The 20343-nt window shown below is 35.0% G+C and overlaps 1 protein-coding gene across 2 annotated transcripts in view; it reads right to left on the reverse strand.

The window, feature by feature from the left end:
* Nucleotides 1-803: 803 nt before the first annotated feature.
* The window catches only part of hs1bp3 (HCLS1 binding protein 3), a 31635-nt gene continuing 12095 nt past the window's right edge, over nt 804-20343 (reverse strand). Inside the window, exons 5-7 of one of the 2 annotated variants that reach the window (XM_088626138.1) lie at nt 9033-9178; nt 7403-7541; nt 804-991 (exon numbers count right to left, since the gene is read on the reverse strand). In XM_088626138.1, the coding sequence (XP_088482264.1) occupies nt 976-991; nt 7403-7541; nt 9033-9178 (301 nt within the window). In that variant the 3' untranslated portion in view covers nt 804-975. Of the gene's footprint in view, nt 3209-7402; nt 7542-9032; nt 9179-20343 lie in introns of both variants that reach the window. The other variant, XM_088626137.1, reaches the window with a different exon arrangement.

The following is a 20343-nucleotide window of genomic DNA, read 5'->3' on the forward strand; positions in this document are numbered from 1 at the left end:
TGGGGTGGCTGGTGGATGTTGGTGATTAGAGGAACAGTGGGCAAGAAGGCTGTGTAGATTAGGTGGTCAGCGGTATGAGATGATTGCTGTGTCTGGAACAGCTTGGGTGAAAGGGAAGGACGAGCAGAACGTGTTTTTTCGTGTAGGAATTCCTTGTGTGGTTAATTTCCTGAGGGCCATATTTGGCTCAAGAGGAGTAAATGGCTGTCAATGTAATGTGAACGATATCCCATGCCGAAAGAATGTATTTTAAGGTCTTGGATTTTTAAGTCCATTTCAGTGCTGCGCTATTGACAAAGATTATTTCACATGGAAGACGCCACAAAGGAGATACTGTAACTGTATGAATCAATTAAGCACAAAATAATTTTAAAGATAAAAGTACAGTAGGCCGTGCATCCCAACTGGCAGTCTATACAGTACTATTCTATATATTTAATTTTTTATCACATCACTTTTAATAACTGCTTGTCCAATTCAGGGTCACTGTGGCCAGGAGCAAATTCCAGGAAACACTGGTCTCAAAGGGGGGATACAACCTGGATAGGATCCCAGTCCATCGCAGGGCTCACAGAGACACAAACACAAAGAATCACACCATAGTCTTTGGAGTGTAGGAGGAAATTCACATGAACACGGGGAGAACATACAAACTTCTCATGGCGGGCATCATTGTGAGGCAGCAACGCTAACCACTGCGCCACTCCCTTTTTTATCATATGCAGTATAATCTAATATTAAACAATTTTAAAGATACAGTATGTATAAAAATAAGTTCTCTTATGCCTTTCAAAATCCCAGGGTGCAACATTAAAATTACATTTTAATACATTTCAATACATTTCAGTACATTTCATCTGTAGGGCTGAGTGGATTACAGAACAAATTTAAATAGTGACCAATGGACAGACAGTGGGGGGTGGGGTGCTTCATAAGAAGAAATTTCACAAGGATTTCCCGCAAGTCTACTCTGATTCACTTTTGTACACATCTGTTTAGGAAAAACAAAATAAAAAAAACTTAAACAACAATGCAAGTAGGGTACACCAAGGAAATAAGCTCAGTCTTCAACCTTTTACATCACCTACTTGATTTTAGTCCAGTGACAGCAGGAGGAGAATCTGATTGTACAGGATATTTGCAGTTGATACAACAAATCAACAAAACAAATGTATATACAGTAAGAGCTTCTTTTCATCATTTAGTGTTACATTTTCACCAAAATATTTACCATTTTAGAACTAATGCAAGCTTCCCAGAAATACAGAAGGTTGTGGGGCAACTGGCTCCGACGCCACTGTGGTCTTTTAAATTATGCTCCTTTAATTTAATATTCTCTGTAATTACTGTAACATGCCATATGGTCTCTTTAATACGTTTTATTTTTAATTCTGCAGTAGAACTTTTAACTGGATTAATGCCCTATTTGGCACAGAATTCAACTAGAGTATAGTGCATGCCAGAACATGCCTTTTTGCAATCCAATTTACAAAATAATTATACAATCCTTCATTACCGACATACTGTATATACTGGGCACCACACAGACCTGTGCTGTGCATTGCAAACAATACAGGGTATGGGCAGAATATGCACACAGATACAGACAATGAATGGAGAATTTAAGACATTTTATAACAGCAAAATTAAGCTACTGAATATGAACATTACAAAGACAATAGATACCTTTAAGTAAAGGAAAAAATGCTTTTTCAAAAAGAAATCTTTATCTTAGCCTTAGATTTTTTCCATAGTTACATATTCCTGCTTGTATGGTAATTCGAATACCATTAACAACAATGCAGTTTCAATGGTTATTTGAAAATAATGTATTTATATTGTGACAGATTTATATACCCTATAATATATGACCTTCAGCTTTTTTTTTTCTCTGCCAAGCATAAAGCAAATATTTAAGCTCCAGATCCATGTGTTTCTTGGAAGAAAGTGAACATCGCTCTCCCCTTGCTTCTGAGAAATTGAGAGTATGGGGTGCTGGTATGAGCAACAGTATTTTATAAATATGAAGAGCACGAGAGATTGCTTTGAATGCTTTGAGAGACAAGGAATTGCCCACTACTGAGCCTCCCTTTGCCTCTGGAGACAAATCGAAAGAGAAATGTATCACTTGAGTATACAGAATTTCATACAAAGTGAAAAATCCAGATGAACAATTTACATCAAGGACCAAAATTCAATTAAAGCTTTACAATTTGAAATTCAGAACAGAACAAAAATAGATGAATAATAACCTGGTAGGAACTCACTTTTGCTCTTGACTAATGCCATGTTTATTAATGAAAGTCAATTTGTTCTCAAATAGATATATTATATATGGAGTTTTCATAGCTTGTGATATCCATTTATAAAGTAATACCACCATTAGAGTACCACCAAATTAAATCTTCCTGTCAAGCAGCCCTGAATTCCACCCAATGTGACTTCAATTAGCCATTGGCCTGTAAGATGTTAATTACTTCACAAACACAAAAAAACATTTTTTTCCAACTCTTCCCTCATTAGTGTTAAATGTTGTTCCGTACTCTTTCTCTCCTCAGGAACGTTTTAGAAGACAGCTCAAGAAACCTGTGCAGTACAAAACCCCTTAAACTCTGAAGTCTCAAAACTGTCTAGCCCACATGCTTTTGATATCAGAACATGTATTGGTAACATCTGAAACAGCAGGACTGTTGGACTTGTTTTATTTATTCTTAATAGGAAGAAATGCAACCTGTCATTTTACAGGTGAAAGATACATATTTTACAAAAAAAGATACTGTACGTTAAACCCAGTATTGCAATTGCTGATTACATTCCCCATGGCTGTATACTTGAGTTGCTGAATATTTTGCTTCACTTTCCGTTGTTATGTTTTGGAGGTCTGGAAACACCTTCTCATAACTCTCGTTCCTTAATGCAGTCTGTAAATATTCTTCTCCATTTGAATGATCAGAATGTAAATCCTTATTAAAACAAATCCACGTTGTCAGTGGCGACAGATTCATTTTGCTGGATGTATTTCAGAATGTCCATTTGATCCATGCTCTCCATTTTACTCTCTGGTATGGGAGCTGCAGGCAAACCGGCACCACTCTTTGATAAAGACGAGGGTTTTTTTGCAACAGCTGGCTTGGGTTTAGGAGGCAGTTTAGGCTTTGGTTTTGCACTTCTGCTGACCTTAAGGAGTTTATCAAAGTCATCCTCTACCCTGAAAACACAGACAGAAGGAGAGTTTGGGAGCAAGGTTCACCCGACAGTCCCAGGAAGGCAAGACAAGTTTAATTTGTGCTAGAGCTTTTACATTCTCAAAAGAAATCACAGGGGTGAAGAAAGTACACCCACAATTGAAACCTCTTCATTTGTTAAAGTGAAAAGATTCCTCTAGATTCCTGTGCAGGCTCCCATCCTAGACGCTTTGTAAACTTATTGCAGTTTTGTGTTTTATCCTGCATTTTTCACAGCCAATGGTAAAAAGCATTAAAAACAAAGGCAAGATAAATGATGTGGATCTCCACATCCAAACAGTCCAGGTTATATGTTCCTCTCTGGACTTGGAGAAGTGCCCTTTAAAGAATAACAAACATATCATCCTGCCTGGCCTGACAGTTATTCATCTGGTTAAAAATACTCACAATTTTCCATTGAGGATTGGCAAAAGTGAAATAGTTCTGTTGCTCTACGTTCCAAAAGTGAAAACCAGTTTGGAGCACTGTATTGTTCAGACACACAAATCACAACTGTTGTTCTTTGATATGCTGATACTATAGATTCGTCAATAGCTTTTGATGCTGTGGAAACACTTGTTGGTGTATCTTTCAAATGAATTATATAATGAATTGTACAAACAGGGCCTTATGTTGTGTTTTGTGCAATCAATTACAATTGGCATGACAATCACAAGCTCGATAAAAAACATGTTTTACTTTCCATAATTCATCTCTGAAGAAAAATGGGATATACTTGAATGGTAAACTGATAGATTAATTAACTAACAGACTGATTGACTACTTTAGTGACAGATCTATAGAGCAAGTGAAGATTTAAAGGTTTTTCAATAACTCATAAAGCGTTTTGACTGGACTACAGGTACAGTAGTTTGTATTTGTTTTTTATTACTAGTATGTGAAACAGCAATCGGTATTTCAATTACTTTCATTTGATCTTTGCATGTTGCTCTTGAATGATCGCAAAAAACAACAAAAAATTATTTATTCTGTTAGTTCCTAGAGTAACTGGAAGCAACTCTTTTGCTGTTCACTGTCTACTCCAAACACCAGCATCTTCCCATATGCACCGCATACAGAAAATATTAAACAAAGAGCAAGTCCAGAAGCTGAGCAGAAACACATGCTTTAACCATCATGTTTTGGAGAAATGAAATCTCATCAGTCTTCTGAAAAGCAATAATTGATCCAAATACATATTTTACCTCCTCTATGAATATTTTAGTTTTAGTTCAAATCTATTAGGCTTTATTAAAATCTAAAACAATTTCCAGTAAACCCTCAGTTTAACAGACTATACTTAAATGGACTTCTGATTAATGAACAAAATATGCTAAAGCAGAATTATGTCTATAAAATACTGGAAATACTAGAAATACTGGACTTACTGGACTCCCCGCAATACTGTAACAATGAAATGCACGAATAATAAAACAAAGTAAAAATAAATATTACACAGGTTTAAAAAAAACAGAAACATCAGTGGTAACCTGTAGTTGCAGGTTGAGACTTAAAATGGGTATTGTGTTTCATATGGTTTAGCAAATTTTATACAGTATATTTACCACACATCAAATAAAGAGCTTAATGTATATATTTATGATAAAAAGAACAAGAACAACTTTCATTAACTGTGTGGAATACAATTGTTAAAAAAAGTTATAGTAAGAATATATAGTATAATTATGTATATTTTCTCATGAAATAGTGTTTTTGGTCTGAAAAAATGTAATTCTTAATTTAATAGATCACAATAACGGACACACCACATCTCCTATATGTCCATTAAACCGAGGGTAAACTATATACATTATTTGACAATTTAAATACACAGTATCATAAGGACAGAGGCAATAGCAGTCATTTATAAAATCTCAATTTCTCCTGGACTGTTGAGCTTTAATGAAGGCCAGATGCAATAACCTTTTGAGATTAAGGTTTAAATAATATCTCTTTCATAACTGGATTTTAATAAAAATGTAACTGAAAAAAAAGTTAACATTCTTCATTAAGTTCACCTGTCATTAAGGGATTTGCCTTGCAGCCTTTTTACATTACTGAGGGAATATTTTGCTAAAGCATGAACAGTATGTTTTATTTTGAGGACAAATGGATAACAGCCTGAGCAATGCAGGCTTTTTTTTTCTAAAAGTGTTTACATTCTATCTACTGACATCTAATAAATCACTGTTCTGCCATTGCCAGATAATCCATGTGAAAAACATTTTGTTTCACTTTTTGTCTTACAAAATTAATTCTTAGTAAATGAAGTCAAGACAACGACAGTCCTTACACTACGGCAGTGTGGGGTTAGGGTTTTTTCAATTCTGAGTTCCTGTTCTAACCAACTCCCAAATCCAATGTTTGAAAGAGACAACTGAAAAACTGGAGTATATCTCACGCTTGCATTATACTGTACCACTTTGACAAATCTATGTTCCATGCTAGCTGTCCATAAAGCTTTTCAGAGTGTTTTTAGATGTTTATTATCTATAATAACTATTATAGAACACATTTAAAAACAACAAAGAGGTTTAACAAAAGCCATATTAAGAAACACGTGTTTTGAAAGGATAAAGTGGCCAAGGGTAAGAATCCTTCAGAGGAATTTTAATAAGAAACACGCTTCAAGATCATGTTTGACATTTTAAACACAGTTGGAATGCGCTGTATTACAAACTGGACATAGCTCACTTAAGACACATTACAGTCTGGTTTAATCCGGTTTGAGTGCTCCTTTGAATTAACTTTTTACATGATGTTTTTTAGCTGGCCTAGTTTTGCGTAATCCCAGGACGAAAAATAAATGACATTTGTTTCCAAATGGTCATGATTTGTATTTTTTACAAGGCAATATTTCTGAGGTGAATCATAACTCATACATGGGAATAAAACACTTTTGCTCAATATTTCTCCAGTATTGTAAGTTACAAATCTCCACAAACACTGTGCACCTAAAAACCACAAATTATATTTACATTTCTAAAGGCTTTTACAGATCCTTGAAAAAGGATTCACTCTCCTTTAAATTTTCTGATTTTTTTGCATATTTTCACCACTGGAGGTTATCAGAGCTTTATGTGAGTCCTAGTGATACAGATTCAGAAATTCAGAATGCGTGTCAAAAGTCTCGTCTGTGACATACGGCACTATGATTCGGCATGCTGAACGTAACTTTTCACTGGCCAGAGAAGAATCATAGATGGTACTTATGGTGTGTTAGATGTTAGTGAAAAGATGACCTTCAGTTAATTTGCATTATTACTTCTTTTAAATCCACTTAATATGGAATACTAATATGGAATCATATAACTATGAAACAGCTGAAACTAAAATACCTGAAGTATAATTTGACTCAATTTGACTAATGAATGTCATTAACAATATTAACAATATTTATGCATATAAATAATAGATGAATCTAAATATAATATATTTACCCTGTATAGATAGTAGTGGTATCTGAAAATAAAAGGTACTCAACAGGTACTTATGCATTTACATTTTCTGCATCGAATTCTTTAACTCGATCACTTGCTGCAGTTATTTTGGAAAAGTTTTGATGTGCTCGTTTTAACCATATTTCTCATGAGCACTTGCTGTCATTATTCTTGTAATGGAAAATGAAAAGCAAATCAGAGTGACGCATTAGCAGATCGGTGGTATAATTCTTGCCTTTCACACAGAAGGTTCCCAGTGCAAGTTGTACTTTTAACAAATAGTCCCATTGATATAATAAAGATTTTTTTCTCTAATAATAAAATCTAATAATGTATGTACACATATAATGTATTATATAATATATATGTTCAATGTATTATACTATATATAAACATACATATATAATTATTTAAGTATGTAATTTAAATGAACATTTAAGTGGTTCATGGTGGTTTTTTTCAAATGTTCCCTATAATGTAAATAAATAAAACTATTTGAGCCTTATGACTGTGCCTGTGTGTCTGTTGTGGACCTGACTGACTGAGATTTTAAAATCTCATTACAACATGCCCAGTGGGGTGTCACAAAACAACATGAGTTTTAATAAGGATTTATTTATTATTATTTTTTCATAATGCATGAATATATTGTTTTCAAATGTTAAAACTCATGATGTAAAAATAGAACAAAAGCGTGTGTGAAAACATGTTCAGTATGAACGTGCAGACACACAGTACCTGAACAATTCTTCTGTTTCTTCGTCCAGTATGGAATCAGTCTCAGCCCCGACGGCTGTGTGAGCAGTGGGGAGCAGCAGGGAATCACCTGCCTTCACTGTGCCCCCAAGGTCTGGGTCCTCAAACAACTTTAAACCACCTTTAGAAGGAAAGGGCACACATAGTGATGCACAGCAGAGGAGATAACTGCAAATACTGTACATGCTAAATATGAATACAGTTATATGTCACATAAATATCTACATTTCTGATGTTAGGTTTATATACATCAATTCTTGAAGGCAGCAGGGTGGAGCACTCATAACTGCAACACTGTGTCTGCAAATCCTGTGAGGGACGCTGCTGTTGTATTCTTGAGCAAGGTACTGTACTTCACTCAGACTGCTTCAGTAACGGACCCGGCTGTATAAAAGCTTCAGCCAAACTAATTTAGAATCATCCACAAATGTTCAAAATTCTACCTTTTATTCTACCTGGTGACTGCAAATGACGACGTAGATACAGAAGGAATTTAGATTGTTCTGAACTACTGCTGACGTGCAAATTAAGTTAATAATGCCAAAGAACAAACCAATTCCTGCAAAACCTGTGCTCCTGAAATGGAAAACAGACAAAAAGCTGACATGATTTATTATTTATACCCATTTTATGGGTACTTTCCTATACCCTCTAAGACGGTATCCCGCTAATAACGAATTCCACACATTAGAGGGCTTACATTTGATTGAATAGCTTTACTTAAACTAATAAGATGTGCAGTTTTCAATATTTTCTGCCTATCTTCCTGATAAAAGTTATATGGCACAAAAACAACAAGTTTACGTTGTGTGAGCACTTTGTGGAGTTTGTGTTGTATTTCAAATTTCAAATAGTTCAGACTATGAGTTGGACAAAACCCAGCCAACCAGCTACAGAATCTAACAAGGTGATCGTGCAATGCAATTGTATCATAGAAAAATATACATTTTCACACTTTTCACAAACATCAGAATGACAAACAGCAGTTTGTAATTAAATTACTACTAAATTACTGCTAACCCTCATCCTAACTATGATCGATAAGAGATCATTTACAACACAATTATAAAATCACTACTTAAGAACTTAGTAGCATAGTGTAAGATGTACTGTAGATTGTTTTATCTTGGTACATTAGTACAATTTTAAGAAGAGTTTAATAAACATTTATTTTGATACCTGTGGTTGTGTTATAACATTGCACCACATGACAAGTAAAATAAAAACAACTGCTACTGTCAAAATAAATGATAATGCTTCCAATCTTCTCTGGAGCAACCCAACGTTTCTATGTCTAATGGTCCATGATGGTATTGTTTACTTAGTCTTGACACAAAGCTCATTTGCACTGTTTACTTTCATTCTTAACCAGTATCTTTATACTATGCATTACTCTAAGACCAAAATACTCAAGTCACTCTTCATCATTCACTGCTGTTAACATCATTGATGGATCTAAATATCCTGTCTCTGTACTGTGTGAGGTTGAAGTTTAACTATTCACAAAAAGCAACCGTTCTTGATTTTTTAACAAGTAGTTCAATTTGGTTAAAAACATTAAAAAGAATCAAGACATTTTCAGCAATTTTCAACTATATAGATTTAAACTTACTGTCTTTAGCAGAGAGGACTTTATTGGTTGTACTGGACACCTTTGCTGGTTCAAACAAATCATCATCTGGATCCACCTCTTCGTCAAACAAAGAAAACTTCCCTTTTATCCGTTGCTCAGAAGCTGGCTTCTTTATTTTTTTAGATCTGGCAATGAAGAAAACAAAAACCCATATGAGATATGTATATCTTAAATCAAAACAAAAGTCATTTATTTAAAGATAAAAAAGCTTTAGATGCCACACTAGTGTATACATATATATATACTGTATATAAAATATATTCCTAGGCAAAAGATTAATTCTTAATGAACAAAAAACCTGAGATTATAAAAGACCTTCTTTAAAGAATCATACTCATCTGAATGGAAAAAAATCTTAACAGATTATATAATATGCAATGATATATTAAATTCAATAAAAAATGCTGCTTCAGCAACCTGATTATGTTACTTTCTGTGGACAAGAGTGAGAAAATATACACCATACTGTAAATATTAGCAACATACTGTATGCGCAAAAGAAAATAGTCAGGTACGTTAATATAATTATATTTGATTAAATTCTAAAGAATTTGATTTCACTGGGTTCTCAGGATCTTTCAGACCAGAGGCGTCCAGTCTTTGTCCTAGAGGACCGATATGTCTGCAGGTTTTCACCTCACTTCATAACAAGCTAAATGATCTGGTCACTGGTTTAACTGAAACATGGCCTGGAAAACCTGCACACGCACGGGCCCTCCAGAACCAGGATTGAATTTTAGACAATAGAGGCCAGTAGAATCTATTTGTCTTTAGACACAGTGTGAACTGGAGAGAAATAAAACAAAATAACAGCACAAGAGTATTTCAACAGATATGCATAGTCACAAGGGTAATTTTTTAAAATACTCTCTAAAGAGACCAAGCAGAGGTGCACCTCATTTAATGACTTTAAAATTCTCTGCCCAAATGCAGACATATTCAAGGACATGTTCTTTTTGTGTCATAAATACGTTAGTATGAGAGGCTCTTCACGGGTACTTTCAATTTTCTGTATGACAGCTCCTCAATAGCAGAAACACTGTGTACCTTACACTGACCTAGGTACAGTACCTCCCTCTTCCTTGTCTTTGTGTTTTCTACAAAGGCCCTGCTCCTATTTTCCTGGCACATACAAGCAGAGGAAGAGGAAAAGGGTCACTTGATTTACAAAGGAAACAGAGCCTCTGAGCTGGGCTTGTCTATCAGTAACGCCAAGGGACAATTTTCTGATGTTCGGGCCATTTCTCGGTAGTCCAAGCCAACATTTGTATAATAACAGACTCTCTCTCCAGGGAATTCATTCCCTTACCCAATGATTTAATATGTTAAGCCTTTCTCAGTTACAGTAAGAGACTTTCCTACTTTTAATTTTACTGTTTTAACATAAAACTGACCTGATTTGGATTTGCCACTCTGTGTATGTATTTCATGTCTCAGCTTAGATCTGCAAACCCTATAACCTGCTCTGGGTTGTATGAGGAAGTGTAGGCAGGCCCCTCCAAGTCTGGAACAGGAAGTTCTACACCCACTTGGGAGGCTTGTCCGGCATCCCTCACGGCAGAACCGCAATCCTGCTAATGTCTGGAAGTCCTGACCACCTAATCCCAACCTACACCCTTGGCAGTGCTCAGCCAATGACACTCTCCCATTTGGGAAATCCAGGTCACAGCTGCCTCCTGATATGTCCCAGGTTCGATCCTGCAATGCCTAAATCACAAAGCTCAGCCTGCACTGGGAGGAGTACAGTTACTAATTGAGCCATGCGAGAGCTGCCTTTCTGCCTGCATGTTTTTACAGAATGTGTGCTCCTTGGCAACAATCCTGTATAAACATGAATACCATTTATGACACAGGATAAAACACAGGTGGCACTTTCGCAGCACTCCTATTATTGCTGTTGAGCTCTGTCACTAAGTGAAAGGAACAGACTGTTCACATTTTAAACATCTTTCAAATGAAATAATTGATTGAATCTTGTTTATGAGTGAGTGGTGGAAACAAGCCACTGAACATAATGACATGAAAGCAACTGGACATATCTTCTTAGCATTCTAAGGGCAGAGGCAATTTATTTAATGCAGTGTTTTGGCCAGTGCACTTCAAACATGTCGAAGACAAGATCAGCATGGCTCTTTCGGTTTTGAGATCTCTATTTTCCACAAATGGCCCCTTCAGGAAGCATCATGAAAAGATTAATTTCTATTTTGCACACTTACAATCGTAACTTATCTTCTCACACTACTGACCTCGTCTTTAATATTCAGCCTTTTTTCTGTCGTGTTAGTGTTACCTGAACAGCCTGCTATCAGACACAATGAACACAGCTGGGCTTATCTGTCCTCCTGTGCTCTGTATACTATACTGTATATGAAATATGTTAAGCATCAAAAGAAAACTAATTTCACAAAGTTATTATTAGGAAAATGATCGTTTTTGTAGCTGGCATCACACAAAAAAGGCTCAAGAGCCGAAACATCCTGTATTTTAGCTGGCCTTTTGGGTTTTTCTCTTACGGAAAGGTACTGCATTCCTATATATTCATGGCTGGTGTAAACCAAGAACTAATGAACACAAGTATAAATTTAAAAAAAATGTTTACCAATTCATAACAGAAAGCCACGTTCTTATTTCTGCCGATTTCATTCTGAAATGAACAGCAGTAATCTAAGCAAACTGCGTCATTTTAGAAGGAACTTAAAGGTAGTTATACATAATCTTAGAGACATTTTTATATAATGAGGACATCTGAGGAAAAAAAACAAACTCAGATTCTATTATTTGTTTCTTGTCTTATATTAGATTCTGAAACCATTCCCTGGAAACTTCCTCATGGTAAAAAAAACTACTTTCACTATACGTAGATGCTAATTAATGTCTGCCCGTATTCTGTATTTCAGATGACTTGAAAAATAAAACACAGTGTTGTAATCATAGTTCTACAAGAAAGATTTTCCTTTCTGGGAATATTTCTTCAAGATACATAATAGTTTGTTTCTTGCTGTAGTAGTTGTCAGTAGTTGTCACTGCGAAAACTGGAATAAATGTGTATTAAAAGAAGCATATCAATCTTTTCATGCACGGAGGGTTTTAAGTAAATAATTTATGTGGATTTTGTATATTCATTAAATATTTCTGATGAAATCTGAATTAATTGATCATTCACGACTAGCAGTGACACACTCCAGTGACCTCATTTGTGAAAGTGTTGATTGAGGGGATTCAATCATGTTGAATATTAACCCTGATGAAAGTTAAGAAAGAAAAACACTAAAAGGAAGCAATACATCCCACTTATTAGAATGCTTTTGTGAGATTATCATGTTGGAGACTGGATTAAGTGAGCGCACCAACATTCGGCACTTGGGGTGTCCATAGCTAGTAAAAACTGAAAAAGTGACATCAGAAGAAAGTTAGAGTTGATTTCCTTGTAATTTTCAGGGTGGAATTAACCACTACTTGTTCCTTTGCAGTCGGCACACAACTGACGCAACTCCCCACTCAAACCTGTAAAGAACAGGCTGTTCTAAAGCACTTGAAAAATGCCAACCAGCTAAAAAAACACAGAGGAAAAAAATAATACAAAGTTCTGACTACAGGACAATTTCTTTAAAAGTGTGTTCCTCAATTCACACTTACTGACGGCATTTTTACTGGCCTGTCTGAGTCACTGCATTTCTGGACAGTTACCATGGCAACATGGCAAAAGAACCAGATCCCTGTGTGTTGCTTTTTTCAAACTCCTGGGAAAAAAGAAGGTCCTAAATAAAGTTACATAAATAAAAGAATACTCAGATTTTATTTGTCATAACAGCTATTAAGGCTTCTTATGAACCTAAGTATGTACAAGAAAGTTTGCAGAAAAAGATGCTGGGTGTACAATGTTCTTGTCCTCACTAAAGGTCTGATCTATATAAATGTGGGACGTACAGTATTTGAAGGGGAAAAGAATAGAAATACTAGTGCTGTATTCTGAATATCAGTCCTGGGGGAACTGATGTTGCATTGTCTCTCACAAATGCAGTTTCCTCTTTATTCATTCTCACTGCCCACTCCTTAACAGACATGGAACAGTGTGTCAAGACTGAACAATAATGGATATAAATAGCACTGCTGAGTAATATATAATATACCTTTTCCCTTCCCTTTGGAAAAAAAAAGTTAAGTATTAGGTGGGTGATCATTTGTCGTGTGATTAATGTTCTAATGTCTCTATTTTATTACTACACAGATTCTGCCTTAAAGTGATGGCAGAGCATATAAAAACTAATAATACTTCAAATAACAGAACATGAAGTAAGAACAAATACACATATCACAGTGATCTTAAATTACATTTAAATGCACAGATTTAAAAGAATATTAATGTATCTTATAAAAAAGTTTAACATCTCTTAAGGCCAGAAAAATCAAAAATAATATTTTTCAGGTTTTCTTATTTTTAATTAATGTTTCATCAATACATACAGTACCAAGAGGCAATAATTCAATACTGTGATTAAGATCATATTACGATTCCATAAAGGCCCATACAGCAAATAACATTTCTTGTTTCTGTTTATCAATGGAATAAGCGGAAGAAATACAGTGGCACAGGTGGACTCCATTCAACTAATTATGTGACTTCTAAAGTCAAATGGTAGCACCATAGCTTATTTCGGTGTGTCATGGCAAATATTGCATAAATACTTATGCAATAAGTTATTTTCTGTTTTATATTTATAATTTAAGAGGATATGACGAATTTTGTTTTTTACTTTGACATTATTGTTTTGTGTCAGTCAATGGCAAAAAAGCCCATATTATGATTCAATACTGTTAGAAAATAAAATGTGAAAAGGTTTAAGAGAGGTGAAAACCACCGAACAGTAAGTTTTATCCATGCTGGTATGGATCATACATCATGAGTACAAGCAGGATGCAGTGACGCTTTGTGACAATTGTGACCATCTTGTGCCTTGACACAGGCCTGCAGCTTGTGAGGCATTTACTGACATAGATGTCTCACACATGCGTGAGAGAGATGTTTAATGATGCTGCAAGAACTGAAAAGTCAGGGCAGACTGTGGTTGAGAAAGCTGTAGTTAAACACGATGACCCATGCCATCTCACTAGTTTTCAACAAGATTTACATCTGACTTTTGTGAAAGCCAATTCAGCACTTGAACATTATGCACAAGAATGCTTTTGTAATCTTGCCTGTGTGAAGAAAAATATGACTGTTTGGGGAAAAAAAGCTGTCCGGGTCCAACAAACTTCTCTAACGGTGAAAAGAACACTAGTTCCAAGATACTCTACATAAAGAATTGGGAAGGAGTACAACATTAATATATTTAAAGGGCACAATGGTATCATAACATTATACTTAAGGAAATAAGCAAAGATATGCATAAGTTGTTTACATAATTCTTCCGACAGACACTCAGGACAAGGGTAGTACCCACGGACTAGAGAATTGATAACGTAGTGCGCATCCATAAAAAGGCTGACAAAACCGAACTAATTAGACCAGTAAGTCTGATTTCTATTACATCTAAGTTTATTAAAAGAATTTTGAGTATTTAATTAGAGGATCAATAGAAAAGGTAGCTTTAATTAACGTTCTTTGAAAAGCAACAACAGCTACAGACACGTACAAAGCATACACTATGATATATTTAGGTCTTTGGATTAATTAAGTACTAAGTACCAAATGGGCTCATTAGGCAGCCCATTAGAAACCTCTCTTAAGTTCTTATGTTATGATTATAACTGGGCATTAATTATACTCTACAGCATCAGTTCACCTCCACCAAACTGATATTTGTCAACAACACATTTCTGTCCAAATCACTCCCTGGTGTCATTGGACACAGAGTAAGGAATCAGCCAAACTCAGATTAAATGTCATTTGTCATAGTAATCTTGATATCTTCTGTTGTCAAGGCTACCTTTAAGGCTACCTCTATTTTATTGACTAATGCTGCCAAGTAAGTTGTTGATGAGAAAGGATTTGTCCTCAATAAGACCCACAGCACTGCAAACCAGTCTCACATATAATGCCATACCGTTTTGTAACTAATTGGCCTTTTTTCACACCCTGATAGCAAAATGTACTGTAGCTCTGTCAAATTGAAAGAAGTTGTGAAGGTGTTAAAGATGCACATTGTCTTACTTTGGTAACATTTGGAGTACCAAAATGAAGGAGATCACTAAGAACATCCGTCATCCTTACAGCATCCAAATATTTTTTATATTAATATTACAATTAATGTAACATTTTTCTGCTTCAGAGAATTCAGCATTAAAGGAGAGGAGAAGATTTATTTCAAACTAAAATTTATACTGTTTGTATACTTTGTATACTTGTTGGATTAAATTATATGTCATGCTGGAAACTACTTTGGGGGTTTTGTGTTATGCTGTCAAATTACATGAAATATAACTAGTTAATATATAACTATTAACTACATTTACAACTACAATTTCTAACTACATTAATTATGTTAACCCTGTCACATTAAGCCTGTACTTACATGTTGTACCACAATTGTCCCACTCTAATTCTGGCTCCTAAAAGAGGCTGCACTTGTGAAAATTCCTAAATGACCACTACTATAACTGAATAACCTTCTCTAGAATGCTTCCATACTGTGCATTAATGTACAGATGCAGCCACTCAGAGTGTGCAGTATTTCTTCTAAATGCGTTGCCTGAAACGCAGCAAGTGTTCTGTAATTCCTTGGCAAATGACGATTGATAGGTGGCACTTGTGGTGGGTTAGATATTAGTGAAACAATTGCTCCATTTAATCTGTTTCTCTACTATGAATGTTTAAATCCACTATATGTAATATTCATTTGGAAATTTACAACTAAAGGGAAATATTAGTAGATGAAAATAAAAGCAGAAGTACAATATATACCTAATGTACCTAATGAACTCCAAATTTCAGCAATGAGTAAATCAGGAAACAATTTAACTTTAAATTTTGATTATGAAAAAAATATTTGACACATACTGTACTGTAGTGGCTTTAAAGCCATAAGTTCTCATATGTAATATATACCTAATGTATACATATTAACACACAATTAAACTATAATGCTTTATATTAGGAAATTCAAATACAATTTAGAAATGTCTTATGATTATAATATACTGTATTTTATAACTAATGACTAATGTGATAAGAACCAATTTCTTCTATACATTAATTGCATATTAGTTTTAAAACCCTTATTCTGAACCATACTCATAACCCTAATGGTACAGTGTCTGCAGAGGGTAGACTGTTCAATCTATAACACTTTAGAGACCCATTAACAGTTGACATATCAATATCTAAAGTAAATTTCCAACCACTAAAACAAAATGTGACCAGTCAAACAAAACGTGATAACAATACTTCTTTGGTCCCATTTCAGATCTAAAAGTAATTTCAATAGATTTTTTTTGCTAGTGCTAAAAATAGAGATTCCTATATATCACAAGGAATAAAACACAGAAGCCTGCTGACACATCGCCTGCTGTTATCACTTATGGCCATGTCTTCCTGTTAGTCACCCATTAGCTGACAGCTTACTTTGTTCTCTGTAGAACTCCCAGTGACAAAGCTACTGCACACTAAAAGCAACATAATGTCTTCTACTGTAAACGTAAAGGTGACTGCTCTACCAAAGTAATTGACTGTGATAAACTCAAAGGTTTTTGTGCATGGTAAAATGTATTCTGTATTTTCTTGTATAGTTTTTTGGAAAGACAATGAGTACTGTAGGAAATATGTTTCCCTTAAACATTATTTTAGGATTTCAGTTAGTAGACCTGTCATAAAGAAATCTGACCACTCAGCTATTCGAAGTGTATATATTTAATCAACATTTGAATGCTCAAAATGAATGCTTTTATGACAGAAAGAAGTTAATGAAATACTTGGTTGAAGCAACTTGAGCAACAATTACAGCTGTGACTGTTTTTGGATTAGTCTACCAACTTTGCACACATAAGTCCAAAACAGCACTCTGCATTTAGTCTGAAAAGTTCCAAATTTTCATCACAAAATCTCTTGTTATGTTTGCCATATCACTTACATTCTTTATTACAAACTCCATACAGAGTCTGAGATGAGACTCATGGACTTTTTTCTCCATCTTAGTGGACTCTGTAGCTCTTTCAAAGTCACAGATTGGCCTCAAGGCAGCCTTGTATACCAGTTTTCTCCTTGACTGGCTGCTCAGTTTTGGTGATCATCCTCAAGTGTCTGGGTTATACAATATACCTTCTACTTCTTAATAATCACCAGGCTTAAAGGATGTTCATTGTCTTTGGATTGTATATTGTTCTCCTTATCTGTGGCTTTCAACTTACAACTTTATATTTGAGTTATTTGGAAAGCTCTTGGTCCTTATGGTTGAATCATTACTTGAAATTGACTGAGGCACCTTTCTGTGACAGATGTACAGTATCTATTCTGAAATATTGTGAACTACAATTATTGCATACAGACAGAGGCAACTCAACTTTGTTTTTGTCACAGCAAAATGTGGTAAATACTTACTCAATCAGAATACTTTAGTTTTTTTTATTTATTTTCCTTTACAGCTTTTGCAGAAAACTTCCTTCATCTGTAAAAGTGTTTTGTTTCAGCTATCAGAATTTGATGAAAAATTATTTTATAAAACGTGCATACATCATTTGTAATTGAAACAAAATAGGACATGGCTGGAAGCAGATGAATACTGTTACAATGCACTGTAAGTGTAATATAAAAAGATTTATTCTCCCGATAAACATACTGCACTACCCCGATGGCATAAAGCCAGTCAGTTGAATTCTGTCTTACTGTATTTTTCTACAAAGTGCTGCCTTAATTTTAAGGACTTCATGGGCATCTTCACTGAAACCAAGTGAAATGTTAAGCCATCAATATTAAAAATGTCATTTCAGGGAAAAGTGATGTATGCTCAGCATTTCTAAATACATTAATTTCTTTCATCAGTCTTTCATGGGTCATTCCATGATAATTCAGGACATAAAAGAAACAAATAACTGCAACTCTCGAAGACATCTGAATTTTGTGGTCCAATCAAGTTGTAGTTTGATTAATTTATCACATGCATGACACTGCATACAATATATATCAGACTTGTTGCACAGCAGAAACACTTTCGTAAGATGATTTTGTGTTAGAGTGTACATCTCATAGACTGATGCAGCGTATTGCATTTGTTTATAATGTTATGAGGTATGTGCAGGGTTACGGAGGGAGTAGTCTCTGGGCCTAGTCTTGAGAAACCATTACCCTGTATAACCCTGTCTCTTTAAAAATATTTGTATTTTCTCCTGTGCAGGCAAGTTACAGGACTACATTTCCAGAGAGTCAAAGAGGTAACTGATGGTTCATTTCCTGTCTAATAGGCTCCAGCTGTCAGGAATTAGATGGCTCCTTTCTCATTTTAAAAGGGTGTGGCAGGATTGGTGTCTGTTGCAAGAATGTTAAGTCATGTTTTTCTTTTTGGAAGAATTAAGAAAAGTATTAAGGATTTATAATGATCATAAGGTCTGTATATACAGTAAGTGCTCCAAAAGGGAGTCAGGTTAACTTTTCTGAAACAAAATCCTGATTTTTTTTTTTACTGCCCTCATACTGTGGCTGTGGCAGTACGATCCTAGCTGGCAACCCTAAAAACGTCACTGGAAAATGTCATGAAGAAAGCATGAAGTACTTCAACAAACAGACTACATTCATGTTTAAGTATTACAGAATGACAGTGCTGTACAGTATACAATAATGAAGGCTGTCTAATGCAAAGTATAATACATTACATTTAATACAGCATCTGTTTTGATGAGAAATAAAATAGTAAATACCATATGATATACTTTTGCTGAACTGGCTTATGATTGTTGGAAAATATTGGAAGCCTAATTATACATTTTATTAGATGGCCCAACTGTTTTTCTTTTAGATGGCTTTAAATCAATTACTTAAAACCTTGCTTTTTGAAAGCTGCATTGAACCTCAAAAGATGATGCATGTCACCTGAAAAGGTTTGAAGGAAACTTTAAGTCAACCTGGGTTCTACAGAGAATCCATTGATATAAGTCCATTGATTCAGCATTTTGTCTCACACCAAGGGCAAGGAGGGTTATCGATGAGATAATGAGTGGCTATATTAAGACTCTGACTCACTGCTGTTTGGAGCCCCCATGCAACAAGGCAGCGCTTTTAAGTAGACAGATTATATCGCACGGTCTTTTCTTGTATGGAGAACTATGAATGGATGTTTCATTTAGCAGCATTAGGCAATATTTCCAAAACGCATTGGACTAAATTAAAAGATAAAAGAATAAATGTTTCTGAAATACTATCAGGTTCTCTATTCAATATAATTTTGCCCCCATGAGTGACCACTGTTCAGTGAAACCCTGGTACACTTCACATTTTTATACCTCCAGTTGCAGAAGATGAGAGAATATGAAATATATGAGTACTTTTCTGAAAAGCCAAACCCTAGCAGAACTGAAGGGGAGTTCATCTGTCAATAAAAGAGTAAATAAAAAAGCAAGACTACTTCCATCCTTCACTAGCAAATATTTACAACATATAAAGGATTGTCGCTCTCTCAGTCTTGTCTCTCAATTTCTTGCAATTGCTGACTGATTATTTACTAATCAGAAATTAGATATGGCTCTTCTTTAGGAGATGGCCACATGAAATTCTGATTGTTCTGAGCTGTTGGTTCAGTTGTCAAACAGACTTGTCAAATAAGTTGGCCTCTAACCTTAACTTTCAAGGCTGACACACAGCTCGGCACTGTAACACACTTGTGTCTTGAATGTTTCCTGCCTTTTCTATTTAAAAAATTGTGTAATATGCATAAAGAGAGTCACATGAAATCATGGGTGTCCATGTGTGTGGGTGGGGCTGAAGGGGTTCAGAGGCATGATCAAGTCACCCTATACCCCACATACAATTTGGGTATTCAATGTAAAATCTAATTTTTAAAAGTTTCATAAGAGATTAGGACTGAGTTCTGACAACCACAGCTATACACAAACTGAAACATGCACATTTTATAACAGGGATAATTAATCTTCTTTATTGCATGCATGAGAAACAAAGATTCTTGCTTAAACATTTGAAATGTTATCATCAGGAGTGCAGATCTGAATGTTTCCTTGGACAGAATTTTGGGAATATAAATTCTTCCTTCACAACCATAGTTACCAAATGATTCACTTAAAATGTCTGTATTTGTGTATTTGACTCCACATAGACAATATTTGGAGTTCCTAGACTGTGTACACTCTT

Source organism: Lepisosteus platostomus, chromosome 3 (genome assembly GCF_059453375.1).
Source record: "Lepisosteus platostomus isolate fLepPlt1 chromosome 3, fLepPlt1.hap1, whole genome shotgun sequence".
Lineage (NCBI taxonomy): Eukaryota > Metazoa > Chordata > Actinopteri > Semionotiformes > Lepisosteidae > Lepisosteus > Lepisosteus platostomus.